The 21642-nt window shown below is 37.2% G+C and overlaps 1 protein-coding gene across 1 annotated transcript in view; it reads right to left on the reverse strand.

Moving 5' to 3' along the window:
• Positions 1-10695: 10695 nt before the first annotated feature.
• Positions 10696-21642, reverse strand: part of LOC149533084 (uncharacterized) — a 56233-nt gene continuing 45286 nt past the window's right edge. The window contains exon 2 of the mRNA XM_089805590.1: positions 10696-12086. Coding sequence (XP_089661716.1) covers positions 11344-12086 — 743 coding nt within the window. The 3' untranslated portion in view covers positions 10696-11343. The remainder of the gene's footprint in view (positions 12087-21642) is intronic.

The following is a 21642-nucleotide window of genomic DNA, read 5'->3' on the forward strand; positions in this document are numbered from 1 at the left end:
AAGGTGAAACCTAACAATCTTTGTAAGCCTTTGACAGGGCAAACCCCTCACAAGGTAGATCATAGTTTATGATCAAACACTTTGTAACCATAATTGGTCACACTTTACAACCACAGTAGTGAAGATTTTTGGGTGTCATCCCCACCCCAGTTTTACATTCTCATTAGAGGATTTCTAGCTAACCAATTTATTGTGTCATGTGTTATTTACTTTATGCTATGAATGTGATGCATGGTTAAGTTATTTCAGTTTATATGTTAAGTTATGAGATGGAGCATGGTGATATGTTTTAGAGGCAAAAGTTATAAGTGTTGATTCACCCCCTCCCCTCTCAGAACTTACTTGCCCATTGTTATTTCCAACATTAACCAAGAAGTGGGTCAAGAAACCTTCATGGTTTGATGTAGTTCCCCATGCTCCAACTCTACAAGCAACCGTATGACCAAAGAAGGGTAAAGGAATGAAAGTCAGAGTCCCTACATATCTAGCAAAGTTACTAGTAAGGCCCGAGATAGTACATCAACACAAATGGGAAGTAGAGTACTTCTAGACTAAGAGGGTAAAGAGTGAAAAGAGGGAAACGGCTACTCAAGAAAGAACACAATAGGAAGAGGCCCAACAAGAACATGCTCAACCTGAGCAAGCTGAGGCTCTAATAGAGGAAGCCTCAAAAGCCCAAGCAGAGACCACCTCATCAGTACCTAAGAGAACTCGAACTGAGACTACAGTAGTGGGAGAGAAAAGGAGAAAGTTGAGAAGAAAAGTACTTCATCCCCTCATGTTCCGCAAACCATACCTAAGGCTCAAAATGTGGAAGAAGGGGAGGAAATTGAGTATATCCCACTCAATAGGAGAACCCAATTGGAAAGAGAAAAGGAGGAAGAGTTTATCCCAAACACTGTCTTCCATCCTAGAACAACTAATTCAAATAGAATCCTCTGGTCAAGAAAAGGAAGGATGGACTGAAGAGATGGGAGGAGATGGAGTAGACATGTTCAATATTTTGGACTTTGACTTCATGCCAATAGGCATGCAGATGGTAGGGGAAATGATCAGGGATACCCTTCTAAATGAATAACTAGGAGAGGATTAAGATTAGTTGCCTTCCTTACCCAAAGGGCCACTTAATATACCCCCTCCACCATTAGTGAACCTTCCATGTGTGCCTCCTTCTCGAGAAGAACAGGAAGCAATTACAATACCTCCTCTAGTAATAGAGCTTGAGAGCCAGACCATGGAAGGAGATGAGTATGTCCAGTTACATGTAGATGAAGTATCAGAAGAAGGACAGATTATCGAGGAAGGAGAAAAGATTCCTACTAGAGAAGAGACTAGATCCTAGCCACAAGCGAAAACAAAGGCTCAATCATTAGTGCTCTCATTATAAGAGAAGACTCTGGAATGAGGAGAAAAGGGGAAGGGCTAACTTTAGAACCAACATCATTAGCTCGATACATGTCCCTCATGGGAACTACCCTAGCATGTTTTTAAAAAAGTCTTAACTCGCCAAAGAATATATATGGAATACACAGAGGATGAGGGTATGATTGAGTTGATAAATGCAGTCAAAGTACCGAAACCTATTAAAGGTGATGCTAAGAGACTGGCCTTTATGATGAAAAAAAAAAATAAAGATCTACTAGCACATATTGCCATCCTACCTCCCATACTGAATCTATTTCTCCAAAAGACTATCGGATAAAGGAGATAGTGTTGGGAAGGCCCATAGTTGATGTGTGCAAGGTTTTGATCACCACATGCCTCAAGCAAGTCTTTACAGACTTGGATCAGGGTGAGTCAGATATTTTGGTATTTCGAAAGAAGAATGAGTTGCTAAGGGGATATGTTAGTGAAATAGTAAGCCCAATTGACCCCGATCATCTAAAGGTTGCTTTAGGGGCTTCTCTGGAGAAGAAAGAGCAAGGACAGATTGTGGAAGAAAATGATTCATTTTTGGACGCTTGCAAAGGGTGGCATCACATTTTTTAAGATAAAAGGGTATAGATAATTGAGGGTAATTTGAACCTTCTACATATCATCCAGAATAATATCGAAAAATTGGTCACAATAATAAACCAAGACTTTGGGCTAATAGATGAAGTGCATACCTGGACCAATGTTTTGGAAGTGTTGAAGACTATCAAAGGTCAAAGGTACCAGACATTGATGGAGGTATATACAGCAAAAGAATTAGATAAAATAGATGATTGGATTGAGAAGGTATCAACCAGCAATAGGGTCATGGTAGGATTATGAGTATATTCAAGACATGAAGAATAAAGCTCAAAATCAATTTTTGGAAGCAAATAAGTATTTTAGTGCTGCCGGTCTAGAGATTTTTGGGGATGAATCAAGAACTCATTTGTCTTCAGTAAAAATAGTAGTACAATAGTTCAAAGCACTATTTGAGGCAGGTTCCTCCGAAGATGATATTAGACGGATCTTCAAAACTAAAGGAGCACTATTGGAGTTAGATTCTAGGTTGGAGGATTTTGCATATACTAGGTTGGGGATTGGTAATTACTGCCAAGTGGTACATAGTAAGTATGAGTCCTTAGATTTTTTGGGAACTCAAGAGATTACCACCATCATCCAAAAGTTCATAACAACACATCTAGACATCATTTAGGTCCAAAGGGAAGAAAACCCAAATGCTTGAAATTGAGTTTTGACACTTAGAAATATTCTATCATTTTGTTCAGAGTCACAAGCTGCGCTTTTTTTAGAGGTGTGTTTTTCAAAAGGTGTTCTTTTCACAAGGTGCACCAATAGTTTTGAAAATAAAGCAGTGCGCTGACAATTAACTGTCAATTATTATTTTTGAGAATATCATGCACCAGAAACACGTTTTGATGGTAGTTCAACACCTAGAGAAGATCAACCTTGCATTTTTAGAAGTCTCAGTGACTCTCAGATCATCTCATGGCTTCTCTCTTCTTATATTCTTCTTCTTTCATTATTTTAAATCATGTAAAGGCTCATGCACCCATTGATAGATATAAACAAGGGTGCGGACCTACTTAGCACCATTTAGAGAATCAATTTGTATATGATTAACTTTATTTTATTAGTTTTTAGCATAGTGTTTGTAATAGAAGATCTCTCACTCCTAACACAAAATAAGGAGAGGGTTTCTTATAAATACTTGGATGTAATATGTACTTCAGGCCAATATTTTGATGCAATAATAAATGTTATTGGTGCTTTTATTCTAAGTGTAGTAAATCTTGTTGGAGTGTGTTATTTTTGTCAATTCATGTTCATGAATAATAATGGAGCTAATAGTTTTATTTCGTAGTGATAATTGTGCAATCTTTTAGTTCTAGTGTTTACCTTATGTTAACAAATTCTACTATTGTGACGAACTAGAGGAAGGACCACCATTGTTCTTACATATATTGTTTTGCCTCATGTACATGCACTTTTTGTGGTTGCACGATTTAATGAATCGTGAAACAATTTTCTGTTTTCATTAAAGTTCTCATCGATGATTGCATCAATGGAGTTGAAGAAGCGCTGGTCCTAATTTCATTGGTTTCCTACTAGGCTTTTTTGATAATTTAATTTGCTTAATATCCGTCAGGTATTTCTCTTTTAGTAATTTGCTTAAAAATCTCTAGTTACCTTATCTTCATTATTTTCTTTTCAAACACACAGTTAAAATAGGAATTCATATAGTTGCATTGATAAGAAATTACATTCATCATAAATCAGAAAACACAAAAATGTATTGGTTTTGTGGTTATGTTTCATCAAAGTTGTGTATAATTGATAGATACCAGCAAAGGTCTTATTGTGAACATTCACATCTATCTTCGATTAAAGTACATAGCGGGTTGAAAAAAAGTCATCCAAAACCTTAGAGTTGATCATTGATTAGCTCTTTAATCAAAAATAATAAAAATAGAAGCTTATTACAATTAACACACTATTAATTTTCCATTTTTCTTACCTTCTGCAAATTTGTGTTGCGCTCTATTCCTTATTCTAAAGGTTTCGTTTTTTTCCTCCTGAAAAAGTTGTTGGTCAATGTTTTCAAGATCTCCTTGTGCGTGTCACAGCTCTACTTCAGTGTCTTCCTTTCTTCTCGCTATGCATACGTTGGTATCTGCATTTTAATGCTTCCTGGTTTCTATCAATTTCTTCCCTATGAGGCTTCATTTAAATGTTGTGTGGCAGTTTTATTCTGATTTTTGCATCAATAGAAACTGACATGCATTAACATAGTTTTTTGTTTAAAGGCTTTCTCGTCATTAACATTCTTGCATGCAAATTCTATCATCATTTATTTCCATCTTGTCTAACACCTATACAAATATTCACATATTATCATTTATTTGCCTCTTCACTCTACTCTTATCACGTTGCATTTGGTCGAGCTCCTTATTTTGCTAATCCCCCCACTTTGGTGTTCAGCACAGTTAGGTCACTGACTTCCTGCATTCCCACAGCCGATTTGGCATCACCCAACATTGGAAGAACATTGCCAACCAGTGCATGTTGATCTCTATCCAATCAAAAATGATAGTTTTCAAGAATTTGACCTCTCTGTTTAGTTTTATCCTTTTCGCTCACTTCTATTTTTCTTTTGGAAAAAAAAAATTGCTCCTCCTGCTAGTTGTTTGAAACCACTCGCTAGCTTTTTCCCATGTCAATTTCTACTGCTTCCTCTCAGTTTATTCGTCGGCATTGCAGGCATTCATTTCCACTCGGGCATTATGTTTTTGTCATTTTCCCGATCGGTAGGATTGGGTGATCAAGTCTCGACCCTACATGTCCCAGCTAGTCTCATTCCATATCTTACCATGCAATGCTCAAATCCCTTTTTTGGCATCATCTTCCAGCTCCTCATGGTTTATCACCGCCCGCTCTGACCAAGTCAGCAAGCAGTGACATGGCCATTCAGTCATGTCCCTTCTGCGTAGTTCTTTAAACTTCAGAGGTACTTTTTACGTTTTTAATAATAATTTAGTTCCACTAAAAAAAATTATGCAGTTAAATTCTGAGAGTAATATCATAATTTGACTTCTTGTGGAACATATCTCCTACTTATCATATAATGAGGTTAAGGGGCTTTCTAATGAATGGTTTATAAGGCACAACATTTGGTGAAAGTTTTGCAAATTGGGTTGCAAGTAGAGGGTGTTTAACCATGGGATAACTCCTTAGTTAAGCGCATTTGAGTGGTGATCTCATTTGGAAGTCCAGGTGCTTCACCTTTGTGAACATCACTTGAGAGATGGGTTTATGTGAACCACTACTCATGAAATTTGTCATATCATAATTTGACTTCTTGTAGAACTACTTATCAATTATTTTATCATTTTTTCTAATAATAATTGTTAACATTCTTTAAACTTTGAATTTCAATCAAAACAAATTTTACATTTTTAATAACTCTTTTCTTGATTACAAAGTTTTATTTCTAAATGAAATCTTGAAATTCAAAGTTATATTAGAGAATGTTGATTACAAGTTTGAGGATATCATGAGCTAAACCTAGGAACTTAAGGAAGGATAGACAAACCCAAATGAAGAATGACACAAAGGAGATGATACTTGAGACTAGATTCACATCAAAGAAAGAGAAGATTGGAGACTAGTGAATATGTCGCAAGTCAAATATCAGATGTTCAAAGGCAATCCTTCAAGGATGGCAAAACAAATGGTGAAGAATGGAATTGTAGTTGTTTATTTTCCTTTAACAATACAATGGACAGAGTTAATACTTAATTGTGCCATGTACTACAATACACAAACCAAGGTAATTCACTATGGGCATGCCAAACAAGTGATGACAGTCCTCAATGTGTGTGCAATTAGAGATACACTCAATATACCTTACCACAAGTTGGATGTTTACATGACGAAGATAAGATAAGATAAATTTATTAATGTCCAACAAGAGACCAACGAGGGTCTAAGGGACTGGAAACAGTACAAAGGGACAAACACCAGCAGAGGGAGCACCAGATAGTGTTCGCAAAAAGAACATGAAAGAAAAACAACAAAATAACCAAGAAAAGGGAATAACAATAGCTAAGAACTCCTCATAGGCGAGAACTAGTCCAGAATGGAAAGGTGGACATTAGGGCAATCAGGTACTCTGGAAGGTCGCCTCTGAGGTCTACTAGAGGGACATTGCCGAGTGTAATCTTTGTGAGGTCTCACAGATCTGGTGTGAACTGAGATAGTGTAGAGAGGCCACTTCAATCCTCAGGTAGGAACTGTAGGATTGAAGAAAGAGGTGATAAGTTGTGTAGCGGTCGATGTCGAGCAAAGTTGGAGATGTATAGTATGCTCACGAAGCTGCAAGTCTCCGAAAGATAGAGTGCAAGACAATGCTGGTCAATATATCTAAAGTATGAGGGAAGAGACCGACACTCTCTGAACAAATAGTAGAATCTCCCTCTGACCTCATAGTAAATGGGACAACGAAAAATAATGTGAGACTCAGTCTCGACCTCCTCGATGTGACAAAGCTGACAGATCATGTCCTCCCTACCAATCTGGTGATCAATCTAAATACATAGCCAGTGAGAACTCACCAAAAGATCCCAAGGAGATGCAAAGAGCGTGAGTCCAATGGTGGGTGAGGTACCAGGGACGTAAGATGATCTCATCTTAGATCTCAAGAAAGTGCTCAGCATAGAAAGCCATGTGTGGACAGAGCCCACCGAGGGGATTCCTCTAGGTCATGATAACATACTGTCTATAGATGTCAAGTCTAACATGCTCATTCAACTCCCACTAAGGTGGAAGAAGATGAGCTAGAGCATCCAGAGAAAACTGGAAGGGGGGAAGACGATCCAAACTAACACCAATCGAGCCCAAGAGAGCAGAGACCTAGATGTACCAACAATGAGACATGTGACCAGAGTCTAAACTCACCACCTCCATAGAGGAACAATAAGCCAAGTAGGAATATCTGTGACGATAATCGGAGGAATCAGCGAAGCTCCGAAGCCGGTGAAGTAGCCAAACTAAATCAAAGATGGTCCCCAATCTGAAAGGGTGAGCACCAAACTCAGCCAGAACGATGGTGTGTGGTGTGAACCGATGACATCTGATAATGCACCGAAGGAAAAGAGTTTGGACTTTCTCAACAGAGGCTCAATCAGACTCCAAGAGAGAGGGGCCCCAAACAGTAGAACCATAGAGGATAGTTAGCTTGACTAGGGAGTCAAGAAGAGACATCTTAATCATGGTGTCCTAGAAGTGGTGTCAAAAGCACTGTTGCTCAAGAAGAGCAAGGGAGTTGAGCCCCTTGTTGACTCTAGGCTACATGGCTGGTCTCAAGCTGAATTGAGTTCCAAAAAACTTAACCCCCAAGTATATGAAGATGCAATCTCGATCTCGGTACCTTGGAAGTATAAATGGAGATGGGATGTCCTTAAACAATTGAAGACCATAACCTGAGTCTTGCCCAGATTTACAACTAGCTCACGTGAGTCGCAGAAAGAGGCCAAGCCATCAAGGAGCTACTGAAGACCATCAGGAGAAGATGCTAGGAGAATCACATCATCAGCAAATAGGAGAAGAGAGATCAATACCTGATGTAAATAAAAACCATCGCCATGGAGCAAACAATCACAAAGAAAAGCCTCAAGATCGTCGATGCAGATGCCAAAGAGAGTGCAGGGGAGAGGACAACCCTGTTTCACCCCAATAGTGCTCTGGATAGGATCAAAGAAGCCTTGTGGACTCCTGAATCTGCTTACAATGCGCTCATATAACCTCATAATAGCTGTAAGAAGAATCTTTGAGATCCCGATGTCTCTAAGATGTTAAAAGAGAGCCGCTCGAGGAACAGAGTTGAAAGCTTCGCGGAAGTCAACAAAACAGCAATAAACTTTTATTGAGTGGTGGCAAGGCTTCTCAATGATGGCCTGTAAAGTCAAAATGTGATCAGTGGTCTGAAAATCTGAACGAAACTCAACCTGACGTCTAGCTCGACAATGTCTTGATCGAGCTCAATGGACAGGATACTGTTTAGCACAGTCGCATAGAGTTTGGCGAAGGTATGCCCAACCATGATGGTCCTATAGTTTCCGGTGTCAAAGGCTGGCCCAAATTTATGGATCAAATAGATGGAGCAAACTCTAAAGCGCTATAATGATCAAGTAGATGCTTGCACCATTAAGATTAATGAGGAATGACTAATTGAGCCAAGGACCATCCAAGTCTTGGAAACTATCCAAGTTAACTAAATTGAATTTGAAAGGCTATGGTGACCTTGTCATTATGTTAAGCAAGGTTATGAAAGAGACACAAGGAGCTAGGTTTGAGCCTTGAATGTTTTATTTCATGGACAAGATGTATACTGGGGAAGTTAAGTTTGAATGGTCAAGATAATTAGTGATAACCTTGATCTTCAATTGAGGGTGATAAAAAACACAAAGATATTTCATATGCCTTCCTATTTGTTCTACATGTTGTGTATGGTATTACATTCAAGTATGCAAGATTGAATAGCTTAGGACAAGTTTAGATTGGAACAAAACAATTTCTTATATATGAATGATATACACAACTGCATCTCCATAACAACAAACACTTCAAGATTTTTTATTTCATTTTTGCCATGTGGATTGTGAGAAAACTACAGGAAGCTCCACATAAGAGGTTATTCAAAGAAGCTAAAAAGGTGATCAAGAAACATAGCTTATGGTACACTCAATTTCCTAAGTTTACATACATTTCAGTGTTGGGAAGTACTTGTTGTCCCAAAAAGATTCCAAAGTATCCTCATAAATTAGTGATGATGGAAGTGGTCAAACTATTGGTCACATGCAAAAAGATTCAAAAGAACAAGCAAAAGTAAGGGGTGAAATTTCTCTTTCCTCATAATTTCACCCTTGAAAGAGAATCAAACAATAATTTGAAAATTTTGAAGATGGCATTTCGAGAATCAAAGGCATGGATGAAGTTGTGCAAGCAGCAAATGCTTTTAGAATTCCCAAGGCATTACCATGCAATCACATCCATTAAAGAAAGAACTTGGGGCATATGTGCGATTTGTGAACAATTTCAATCTATTTAAGTAAAAATTATTCCACAATTGTGAATGTTGACAGGATTGTCAGAGCAACTGTTGGAAAAGAACAAGGTAATAAAGGCAAATGGGAGGAACAATGTTAAGGAGTTATATCCTACACTAAAATTCAATAAAGTTACTCTTGAAAAGGTAAAAGATGCTTCTCGAGGCCTCAGTGCAATAGTACTGGGAATTCAAGATGAGACAAGGAGTGTTGAAAGTGACATTTCAATTCAATGAAAGAAAATAAGTATACATGAATTTGAAATTTTTTAAGAGAAAAGAATGAGGACTCTCCACTTGGAGATTGCAACCCCATTAGAAGGGGGCAATTAAGAAGAGTTTGCAATATTCAAGTCCTTCATTGCCTTTGGGCATGACAATATGCCAAATTGGGGAATAATCCTTGCCAGATGTATCACTGAGTTTGATATTGTTGATTGGAAGATACAGAGAGTGCCAAGTCCTCCAATAGACAAGCTTAATGATATTTTGTCTAGGTTCACTGAATTTGCAAAAATAAAAACGGTCAAAGAAAATTATCTTCTAAAGCAAGACTTGATATTATATTTTTCATTGATTGATAATTAGGTACTTCATTTTGATTGACCCACACTTTGGTGCCTTTTGATTGGTAGTTTATGCATAATCCATTTGCCATTGGCTCCTTAAAAGCATTGTAATATTTTTATTGCTCACATGGTGGTTCTCTAATATCATTGGATGATAATGGTGGCAACCCTAACTAGGGCTTGTAGCGAATTAATCATGGCCACTTATTTTATTTTAATTGTGCTCATTCATTGTAATTGAACCCCTATATAAGGCTTACTCTCATTATTTGTAAGAGAGAAACCTCCAATAATTGTTACTACCAAATTTGCTCTATTATTTATTGTTGTCTTACATGGTTGAATAATTGGGACCTTTTTTGGAAGTATTGCATGATGGTCTACATTCCTTACTTAAAATAGATTTGATTCAAGTTATTAAATAGAATTTGTTTTGAGCAATTTAGTTAGATAAGAGTAATTGTGAATGCATCCTTGCTTTACTCAATCATGACCAAACCATTAATTCCTTGCAGATTCGAATAGCATTTGAAAGCACTTACTTCAATCCATACTTGATCTTTGATTTGCATCTATAGATAGGGTTAAGGAAATGGTTTGATTTGAAAAAAATTTGAACACGCCTTGCACTCGATAGGTGGAGTCCATAATAAGACTGCATCCAATAGAGTCCAAGGGTTATTCACTCTTTCTTGCATCCTTAGGTAGAAGTAGTTTAAATTTTCAAGTTTTAAGTTCAGGTTCAATTTCATAAGTCAGAAGTCAAAAGTATATTTTTATTGCACATTGTGAAGCCATATAGACCAATGTTAAGTTGATAAGTCTTAATGAACAGCATAAGTCCCCTCATGATACCAGCAAATACATTAATATCACTGAGTATCCATCGCTTGAAGGAACCTTGAAGTCAGCTTATGATCTTTCATTGCAGTCTTAGAATAAGAACTGTCTTTTGAAAATTGGTGTTTCGCCTTATACACTAAGTGTTCTATCATGCATGTTATAAATGGAACGATATTACTTGTTTGATGTCCATGTGATTAGAGCAATGAAAATAATAAATAATCTAATTTACTGGCAATTAAATTTATGCAGAAAAACAAAATATAAATTTATAAGAATTTGAATCATAAGAAAGACAAAAGGTTATGCAATAGGAAACCACCCATGACTTCTACCTCAACTAAACTTCTAAGCAATGGTTTGAACAGACATACTACAATATAATCGATGTACCCTGAGTTTTACAAATACAGTTAATTGTAACACTGATAACCATAACGTCTGTAATACCAAATATTATGATTGTCTTTTAATATTCCTTCATTTCTACAATTTCTACCTGCCAATCTTCACTGTTTACCAGATATTTCATGCCTCCAAATAACATTGCAGCCTTCTAGATGGTGATATCACATTGCTTCCTCATATTGTATACGCCTGCTCCAAAATTATTCCACTTCCATATATCTATAATGGTTAAATCCAAAAGGCAGAGATTTATTACACATTCAAAAGGCACTCCACTTCACTGGCAGATGCATGCATTCTACAAATCATTTTCACGAGGAAAGAAAATCAGATGGGTTAATAATCCTATTTTGCCAACGGCTAATATATTACAGATTTTATTCCCTTGGTGGTCTTAACTGCTTCACTTCATTACAAATTGTCTTCCTTCTGCTTTCTAACAAGTTCAGCATACTGACCTCCCATGAGCTCCAAGATCTCCTCCTATAGCCCACACGTTGAGGTAGAGGCACTAGTAATCAGATTAGAGCTGCATGCTGCAACATACCAATAATCTAAGGAAATTTCATTTTTCAATTGATCTAATTCCCAGCCCGAGAAACCAAGAAAGAACCTGAAATTTTGAGGTTGAAGTATCTTATTCCTCACAAGTTCTGCTGCATGGTGCAGACTGTTCCTAGCACCATAACACAAGCCAGGAATGACTTCCTCAAATTCTGTAGAAACATTTTTTTCTGTAGTTAACAGAAAAATGCTGGCTTCTAATGGCCCACCATAATAAAGTGGGCAATGTGCAAAAATTTCGACCAAATCTGGATCTGTTGGCTCCATGTCCTTAATACACATCTGCCTAGGGCGATTAAGAATAACCCCAAAAGGTCTCTCTCTGGGATCGCCAGAACCTGCATTAAGAAGCAGAACTACAGTCCTTTCAAAATCTTTTTGACCATCAACCTTTTCAGTTGCAACAAGCACACAACCAGGTTCGGGCACAAGAATCGGATGAGCCCATTTGGAGCCTAATACATTTGAGAATTCTGTTGCACTTCCTGATTCACTATTTTGAGTCTTTTGAATCTGTTCGGAGGCCACAAGCCTTGCTCTAAACGATCGCCAGTCCAAATTGCTGGGTTTGCACCTTCCACCAGCATCTGATGATTCAGATGAGTCAATGTCACATTTGTTTTCTGGGCTATCCTCTTCAGGAACAGGTTGATCACCATTTCCTGAAACGGCACAAGTTAGCGAATTTAGCATCTACATTCAAAATTAAATTAGATAGCATATGATGCATCAAATGTAGATGGAAAAAAAAAACTGAACATAATGCAAATGAAAAATGCTAATTCAAGTTGCCAATGAGGAGAGGAAACTTTGAGCATTCTTCCACTTCGAGATTGAAAATCTTGCCCAACCTCTACTATACAGTATCTGATATCCCAAATGTGCCTAGAATCTAGAATCCAGATGCTTCAAAATATAAGGAAAGCATCATTTAGTTCACTCAGGCAATCAAACAAGATTATGCTTCAGAAGTCAAAGAATAAGAGCCACAAATTTGAAAATTTAGAGCCTAAACTGCCCGAGTGATAAGCTCCAAATGCCTAAAAATCTTAAGCTTGAAAGAATTAGAGCCGTATACTTGAAGATCTCAACTTAAACACAAACAGTTATGCGTGAATTCTTAATGGAAGAAAAACTGCAGTTGAAAACTCAAAACATTCATGATTTCACGAGATCTGGTATTTTTTTTTTCCATCCTATAGTGTGATAGGAGGACCTTGTAAAAGAAGAGTATCCTCAAGTTATCTGTTTGGTTTTGCCGTATTCCTATATGCTGCTGGTACAGTGTGGCCAGGGTAAATTGATGATGTAAGGATGAGCTACATTTCAAACATGGCATCTCACAAGTAATCAATATGGAAGAGATGAATATTATGCTCTCAACCATGGAGGCATAAAAATGCATTTGGACTTGCAGCTTCTTTGAAGTCACTAATGGTATTACCACGGGCTACTCTTCCCAGGTTATGCCAGGAACATTTAGAGTTCAGCTATTGTGCCCATGGCAGTGCAGACTGGCAGAGGTTCAATTTGCTCCTAGGTTTAATCAGGAGGTCAATAACTAGAGGGTGAAATTTTGAACAATATAAATAACGTTCGTAAAAATTATTCTCTTATATACCAGAGGCGTCTCATAAGCAACTGCTGTCTATTTTGTGATATTCCAAATTTATCTAAGTTGGGTGGTTTGTATTTTGATCCTTCACAATCTTTTGCTTTTTGGACTCCTACGAAACCCCTTGCGCATACACTAATTAGTTTCAAGATCTGCTTTATATGATTTTTTTCCTCAGTTCAATTGGTTTTCAATCAATCTGTTATATATACTGACTGACTCCAACCACATGGTTGAATTCCAAAAAGTATAATAAAATTCAGTGCACTGTAGAGATGCCAAGGATATAAATATTTGTTAGGTATGATTTGGTGGAGAGAAAAAATATAGCTTAAATGAGAGCCCTCTCCCAAAAAATAAAAGCTTCTTATATACTTTACCGTGTTATCTGGTTTTGCTATTTAGGTCTGGGTCCTGGTACTGGTACGGTTCTTCCTAGATTCTTCTTGGGTCCTTCCTGGATGCTTGGATTCTCTGCAGGTCCATCTGTGAAGAACCCACAACAAACTTGGGCACCTAGGGAGTACCTAAGGATGGTACTTAAGCAAATATACCAAAATCTGTGTATGCATGTAAACTAAGATATGCATTACTTTTATTCTCAATCTCCAGATGAATATATCAAGTGAATCTCTCTATTAAGCCTTTAAATATTTAGGAGCAAATATGAAGTGCCCAAGACTATATATGATACTTCTTATGAAGAGAATATCACGCTTCTTTTAATATTTATAACTTTCATGTTTGAACATACAGATCTACATCTCTATATATATTACAGATGAATCTGAACCCTAGCCAGGGAGGGGAAAAAGTTCATGCTTGTCCTCATACCCATACCCAAACCAAATCCTGAGTCAACAACATAGAAAAAAGCCAGTAAATTTACAAAAGACCAAGACAAACAAAAGGTCACAGTATCAAGCCACCTGACTTGAGAGACTAAGGAAGCCAGAAAACAACTATAAGATCTAACCAACCCCCAAAATGACAATTGCCTACACTCCAAATTTACAAATGGAACCTAATGCAGCATGACCCTTGGAGGCCATAAGAACACCTGGCTGCAAGGAGGTCCTATGAACCTCTTAATAGAAAACTTGGCATGAATCATTGCGGGTCATGAGTCACATAGAAAACAATGTCAAGTCAATACAACTCATGAGCTGAGACACCACTTGGTATATGTCACAAACTGTAATGATGAAGGCTGTAATATCATAGCATATGATATAGTGAAAGATGAATTTAGCTACTTGCTTTCTGTTGGACACAACTGATGCTGATGAAGTGAAAGGCAGATTGTTGAAGCTGATAAAGATGAAGGTCAGAACAGAGCTCCAAAGTATATGTGAAATTGTCATGTCAGTTGTCATATTGTCATTGATGTCAAGCTATTTGGCATGTTACTAATCCATGTAAGTTGCAATCATCCGAAGGATGTGATGTTAGATAAAAAAGTTGAAGACAAAGTATGAAGATGAGAATGAAGAAGTGATATTAAGTTTGTGAACCTAAATGGGCAACTGATCAATCAGTCTATGACAATATAATGATTTTTAGCATAATTTCATGAAGTATTAAGATCATGTATAAGCAAATTAATTTGGTCAGTTATAGAAGGAATGAAGTTGGAGAGTGATATGATAAGGTATACCGAGTTGGAGATAGTGGTCGGTAAATGAAGAGGATGAAAGGTGAAATAAGAGAGATAGTATTGACTGGGGAAGTTGAGTGTTAACCGAGTATGGAGAAGGTTGGCGAAAGAAGAACACCACTTGGTAAATGAAGAATGCTTTTGTCAGAAATTGGTTAAGGGACAACATAAAGTGCAAATCGAGACTATTCCAGAAGATTCCAAGAAAAGGATGTTTGTTAGAGATCTACGGCTGGAGAAATTCAAAGAAGATATGATGGTAAAGATTTAAGGAGAGTTTTGAGATCCAAGAAAAGGTACAAGTTCCAAGGAGAAGACACAGTGGGCAAGATTTGTAATCTGGCATAGATACAATGAACCTGAGATCGTGTGGAGGAGATTAATTCAAGGGAACACTAAATCATGAGATGAAGTGGTGAAAATCTGTCTATATAAGGACGAGACAAGGATGGAAATGTTGCTGGTCCAGAGAAGAGAAAAGTGGATGCAAAGGAGTCGAAGGAGATCCTACTGAGCAAATCAAAGTGCGAGTTCAAGTGAAGTGAAGAGTTGAGTGTGATGGCCAGTCAGTGAGCAAAGATATTGAGTAGAATGGAAATATGAACAAGCAAAGTGAGTTGCATCTTTATCAGATCATTTGTTTGTTATTCTCTAACCATTGTAATAGAAAATCTCCTAACCAAGTGGACTTTATAGCAGTGTAACATGACTCACCACGTGTCCGGCGAGTCACCCGAGTCGGCGAGTCACTGATGGCTTGTTGGGTCAAAATGACCCGTGACCCGGGCTCGATGAGTCAAGTGACCTGACTTGCCTGACTCGCAGGTCACGTCATGACTCATGGGTCACGAGCAACTTGACCCAGTCGCGGCAACAGACGTCTGGTTGGATAAAAAAATGAAAAAACTCATTTTTTCTAATATTTTTTTTTCTTCTTTGTTCTTCTTATAACCCTAAAAGGGCTTTCATAACACTCTATTGTGAGAAGAAGAAAGAGAGAAAGAGAGAGAGAAGTAGAAGAGAAATAGAGTTTCATTGTTTTGCAACCAGCTGAAAGGAAGAGGAGAAAAGCTTGCATTTGTGACATTGGAGCTTGCATTTAGATCATCAAGGAGTTTATAGGAGCTCTTCTCAACACTTCCCAAAGCATTTGAAAGAGGTAAGAGTTGATTTTTTAGATTTTGATGATTTTTTTCTCTATGCTTATGGGTTTTTTGGATGAATTTTTTTTGTATGTTTATGGATTTTTTTTTACTTAAGATCTTCATAGAATACAATGCTTAAATGGTAATATTTGGTCTAAAATGTCTTATTGCAGAAACCTTTACATTTTTCCTTACTCATAATGGCTCCTCTAGCTAAAAAACCCAAGCTCTCTAAAGGCAATAAAAAAGATGATTGTTGGAAGTACACCATAGACTTTCCGGGTAGAGCTAGAACTCAAACAAAATGCCTATTTTGTAAGGTCGTTAATAGTGGGGGGATAAATAGATTGAAATACCATATTGTTGGCATACGTGGTCATGATGCTAAGCCTTGTAGAGCTGTAGCTGTTGAGGCTCAACGTTTTTGTTATGTTGCCTTAAAAAAATATGATCAAGAAAAGGAATTAAAACAAAAACAATTAGCAGAGTTAGCTCAAATTGGTTCCAATTCCCTTCTACGCTCATCTCGTAATGTTTCTATGTCTAGTTTTACACTCGGGATCAATAGGTTGTGTTGGGAAGGTTCTTCCCTTGCCCCCTATCATCCTATTGCTTCTGCTAGTTGTACTTCTTCTACATCTATTCTTTGCACTGCTAGTGGTGTTGCGGCTGCCCCTTCTAGTACTACTGGCTTTACCTTTCGTCCTAGAGTCTGAAAATCTAGGTTGGACAATTTTTTTGTACCACATTCCACTCCTAGTGCACAACCCTCAATTGAGAGCTTGGCCTAGAATAGAGAGATCCATGTAGCTGGAGTAGGAGCAATTTGCAAGTTTTGGTTTTTCTACAACATTCCATTTATAGCAGCCAGGGACTTCAACTTCATTTATATTTGATTGTTTTACGTTTTTTACTTTTAAGTTCTAAAATTTAAATTCAATTTTATAATTTTAACTTGATGTTGAAAATTTGAAATATGTTAATTAAAATATTTTTGTAAATGTAACAAGACTCCTTATTGGCAGGGGATGATTGATGTGGTTTTCATCTGTGGTTCGGAGTTTAAAGACCCCACTGAAGATGAGTTGAGTGGCCCCCTCTTACTAGAAATAGTTGAGGAGATGAAACTTGAGTTGGAGGACTATAGAAAGATTTGGAGCTAAAAGGGGTGTACCATTACAACAGATGGATGGACAAATAGGAGGAATAGGACCCTCTTAAATTTTTTTGTTTCTAGCGGAGGTAATTCATCATCCTCTACTTCTCAAAGTCTAAAATTTAATGTATTTACTATTATTGAACAACTAAAATTTTGTTTTATTGACTATTGATTCTTGAATGATAATTATTTTGTTTAATTTTCACTTTCAGAATCCACCATGTTTTTGAAGTCTATAGATGCTTCGTCACATGTCAAAAATGCAAAATTCTTATGTGAGGCTATTGAAGAGGTCATAAGGGAGGTGGTAGAAGAGAATGTTGTCCAAGTGGTGACTGATAATGCAGCTAATTACGTTGCTGCAAGTAACATTTTAACTTTTAAGTTCTAAAAAAATTATTTTAGTTTTTCCTTAAATTTTGAAAATTAAAAGTTTTTTAATACATCAAAAAATTTCATTGTTTACTAACTAATTTAAAATTGCTGCAGGAAAACTTTTGATGGAGAGACACCCAAAAATCTTTTCGACTCCATGTGCGGCCCATTGTCTCAACCTCATGTTAGAGGATATTGGCAAGTTTGAATGGGTGAAATCATGTGTTGCTAAGGCCAAAAAAAATTGTAAGTTCATCTATAATCATGCCTTGGTTCTCAGCATTATGAGGGAATACACGAAGGGAAAGGAGTTGGCTCGTCCCGATATCACAAGATTTGCCTCTAATTTTATCACAATAAAATCCTTGTTGAATTCAAGGTTAGCTTTGAGGTGCATGCTTGTTAGTCCACAATGGAGTTCCTCCTCTTTTGCCACCACCGCTGCAGGGATAGATGCAATAAAATGCATTTATGATGAAGGTTTTTGGGTGCCATGTTCGAAGATTGTGGAGGTAATTTCAATTTTAAAAACTTTAGTCTTAAATTTTTATTAATTAATTTATCTCATACATATTTTTGTATTATTTTCATTGTGCAACTTTGCAAAGTTTCATCATTCACTAAATTGTTTTTTTGTTTAATTGTTTTGTAGATCACCGAGCCCCTTGTAGCCCTCCTCCGAGTTGCTAATGGGGAGAAGCCCTCTATGGGCTACATATATGAAGGCATGGATAGGGCCAAGGAGGCTATTAAGGCCAAATATGTAGGAGTTGAGGAAAACTATGGCCCTATTTGGGACATAATTGATAGGAGATGGCAAAATCAGCTTCATAAGCCCATCCACGCAGTAGCCTGTTACCTCAATCCGGCATACCATTTCCGTGAAGATTTCAAGGAGGACGAGGAGGTTCTTAGTGGCCTATACACTGTGATATCGAAAATGGCCCCTAATCCCACAAATATATTGCTTGAGATGGATACCTATAATAATGCATCAGGGCCCATTTTTTCAAGTCAAATTTGCAAAGAATGTCGTACAAAATTGTAGCCAGGTAAAAATTGCAGCTTAAGCCTTATACCATCTAGTTTGTAAATTTCTAGCTTTAAACTTTAAAGTTCAAATTTTGAAATGAGACTAATATTTTTTATTTTCCTTTTTTCAAAATTCAGATAGATGGTGGCAAATGTTTGGGCCTTCAACCAAAAACCTTCAACAAATCGCCATCCGCATAATGAGCTAGCCAAGTAGCGCTTCTGGATGTGAGCGCAACTAGAGCATGTTCGAGCACATCCACTCGAAAAGGCGTAACAGGTTGTTTGTGGTGAAAATGAATAGGCTAGTCTTTGTGCATTACAACCTACGCATTAGGACCAAGGAGATTTTGGATAGTGACAACTCTCCTATTACTCTAGAGGAGGTTGATCCAAAGTCTGAGTGGATTACTGAGGCTACTGATCCTGTCTTTGATGATGAGGACCTAGAGTGGGTTGAAGACGCAGACAGAGAGACTGAGGTAGTGGCTATGACAAAAGAGGACTAGAGAGCTCCAGTAGTTCCTAGTAGCACCTCACAAGTACTTGCACAGTTAGAGACTACAGTTGATCCTAGAGGCACCTCACAGGTTGATGCTATGGCTACTTAGTCATCCAGGACCTACCTTAGACGCCTTACTAAGAGGCATTTTATAGATTATACTGAGCCTGAGGTTGAGGCTGGGGATCAGGATGAGGATGACGATGACGATGAGGATGACGATGATGATGAGGACTAGGAGCCATAGCTATAGTCTTGTTTTAACTTTTTGTTTAACTTAACATATGATCGAAATTTGGAACATTTGACGATGACTATTGATGTGTTGGATTTCATATACATTTTGATGGGTTGCATGGATTTATCATTTTATATATCTATGTTTTACTTTTATAATATTTCCTTCAGGTACTGTTTAGTATTTAGCAATTTACCTTTGTAGTATTGTAATTTGTACTTACGTAATCGATGTATGTTTAACAACTTTAAGTATGTGCATTATGATCAAATTATCTTCTATTTAATGATGTTATTGCATCTTTAAGCTTTATTCAATAATGGATGCATGGAATGTTCTTTAAATCCTAAATAATCTCAAAATTTCGAGGTTTTTTCGCTTTGCGGAGTCACTGTCAACTCTGAGCTGAGTCGTGAGTCAAGTTACCCTTGCTGAGTCCGAGCCGGGTCTGAGTCACGTTACTTTGCTTTATAGTCTTAATCTATTAATCCATTTGAATGGTGATATTCCATTGAATGTTTGTAAGTCCTTCAAACAGACCCTTTATTGAAGGGTGATAAGGTCTAGATGACCTTTGGTGAAAACCCCTTAATAGGGTCACACCTAACAGTGTGTTTTGTAACCTTTCACACGGTTGGCTCTTAGTCGAGCTCACTTCAGAAGATTGAAAATATTTTGGGTGACTAGTCCCTAATAGTGTTTACCCTAATCAGGTTTCCACGTAAAAAATCATGAAGTCAACATGTGTATGGATGTTTCACATGTTATTTGTTGTTACATGTCGAAACTGTTTATATTTTTGTGAGTCAGTTAAAGTTACTGATATTCGCTATTGAAAGTGAAATCTGTTTGATGTATAATAAAGATTAAGTTTATTGTGATTATCGAGTTGGATATGTGACAAGTATATGTTGTTATAGGTGTGGTTAATTGTTTGAAAGGGCCAGACGATAGTTGATTCAACCCCCCTTTCAATTATCTAAAAACTGGTATCAGAGCATCAGTGCTTGAAGGAACAAGTTTCAAAGACTTAAGCTAAAGATCTAAAGATCTGTAAGAGAGAGGTACCGAAGCTAAACAAGGAGAACTTCCCATCATGACAAAGCAGAATGGGGTTGTACTTATCTGGTATTGAAGACTACATTGTATTACCTGAACAATCAATACACACCGCCACCCCAGGTCCTATGACTATTGTGCAGATGGGAGAAAAACAAGAATACAACTCACTGATGATAGAAATTGCTTCTTCCCCAACAGATGCTGAATTTGATGATATCAAAGATTGTGCTACTGCTAAGGAGATGTGGGACAAGTTGACACTAGTTCATGAAGGAGATCAAAATGTGTTGAGAGAAAAAGCTGAAAGCTTAAGAGGAAAGTTTGATGACATGAAGATGAAAGAAAGTGAGAACATTGTGCAATATTGTAACCGAATCAAGGAAGTTTTTAATGCTATCAAAGGAGCCAATGGAGTCATAAGCGATGACACTGTGGTAAGCAAAGTTCTAAGAACACTTTTACCTATTTATGCTATTTGAGTGTCTTCTATTCAAGAGTTGAGATCTATCCCTAGAAATGATATTAATCTTGATGGTTTGATCGGTAGACTCACTGCTTTTGAGTTAATTTTGATAATTGTGGGATACCTAAAGTTGAATCTGTTTCAAGTCATCCCTGACTATTGCAAGTGCAAGGAAAGAAAAGAGTACTCATCAAATCTAGAATGACAATGATCATGAGTCTAATGGTGATGATCTAGAAGAGCTTGAAGCATTGCTTGCTAAGAGGTTACTGAGAGGCAAAGGAAAGTCTAAAGGTAAACTACCTTTGATTTGTTTTAAATGTAACAAGGTTGGTCACATTGGTGCTAGATGTCTTGACAGAGATAGAAATGAAAGGAATGCCAAGAGAGAGAACAGATACTAAGGAAATAGAGACTTAAAAGACAAAGGAAAGAAGATTTGCTACCTGATTGAGGAGGAAGGCACCGAGTATGATATTGTTTATCAAGAGGAAGGTGAGGAAGTTGTATATGTTGCAATGAAGGAAGATTTTGAAGGAGAAGAAACGTATGAAAAAGGAAAGGCTCTTATTTCTCAAGTAAGAAAAATGACACATAGATTACTGATAGTGGTTGCACTCATCATATGACTGGTGATATTGATAAATTTAAGAACCTTGAACATTACGATGGTGGATTTGTTAAGTTTGGAAATGATGATGTTGAATGAGAAGATCAAATGTGATAATGCATATTGGGTACAAGGGCTAAAGCATAATCTATTGAGTGTGGCACAATTGCACAATATGTATCACTGACTGGAGATTCAAAATTGAGGAATAAAGATATAAAATGATGTTGGAAATCTGATCGGTATAGGTAAACAATCAAGAGGTAACTTATTCTAACTGGATCCTATTGAGAACACATGTTTTATTGAAAGAGTTGAAGATGTTTGGCTATGGCACAAGAGGTTATGTCATGTTCATTT

The sequence above is a fragment of the Cupressus sempervirens genome, chromosome 10 (genome assembly GCF_028749045.1).
Source record: "Cupressus sempervirens isolate cs-2001-9-10 chromosome 10, ASM2874904v1, whole genome shotgun sequence".
NCBI lineage: Eukaryota > Viridiplantae > Streptophyta > Pinopsida > Cupressales > Cupressaceae > Cupressus > Cupressus sempervirens.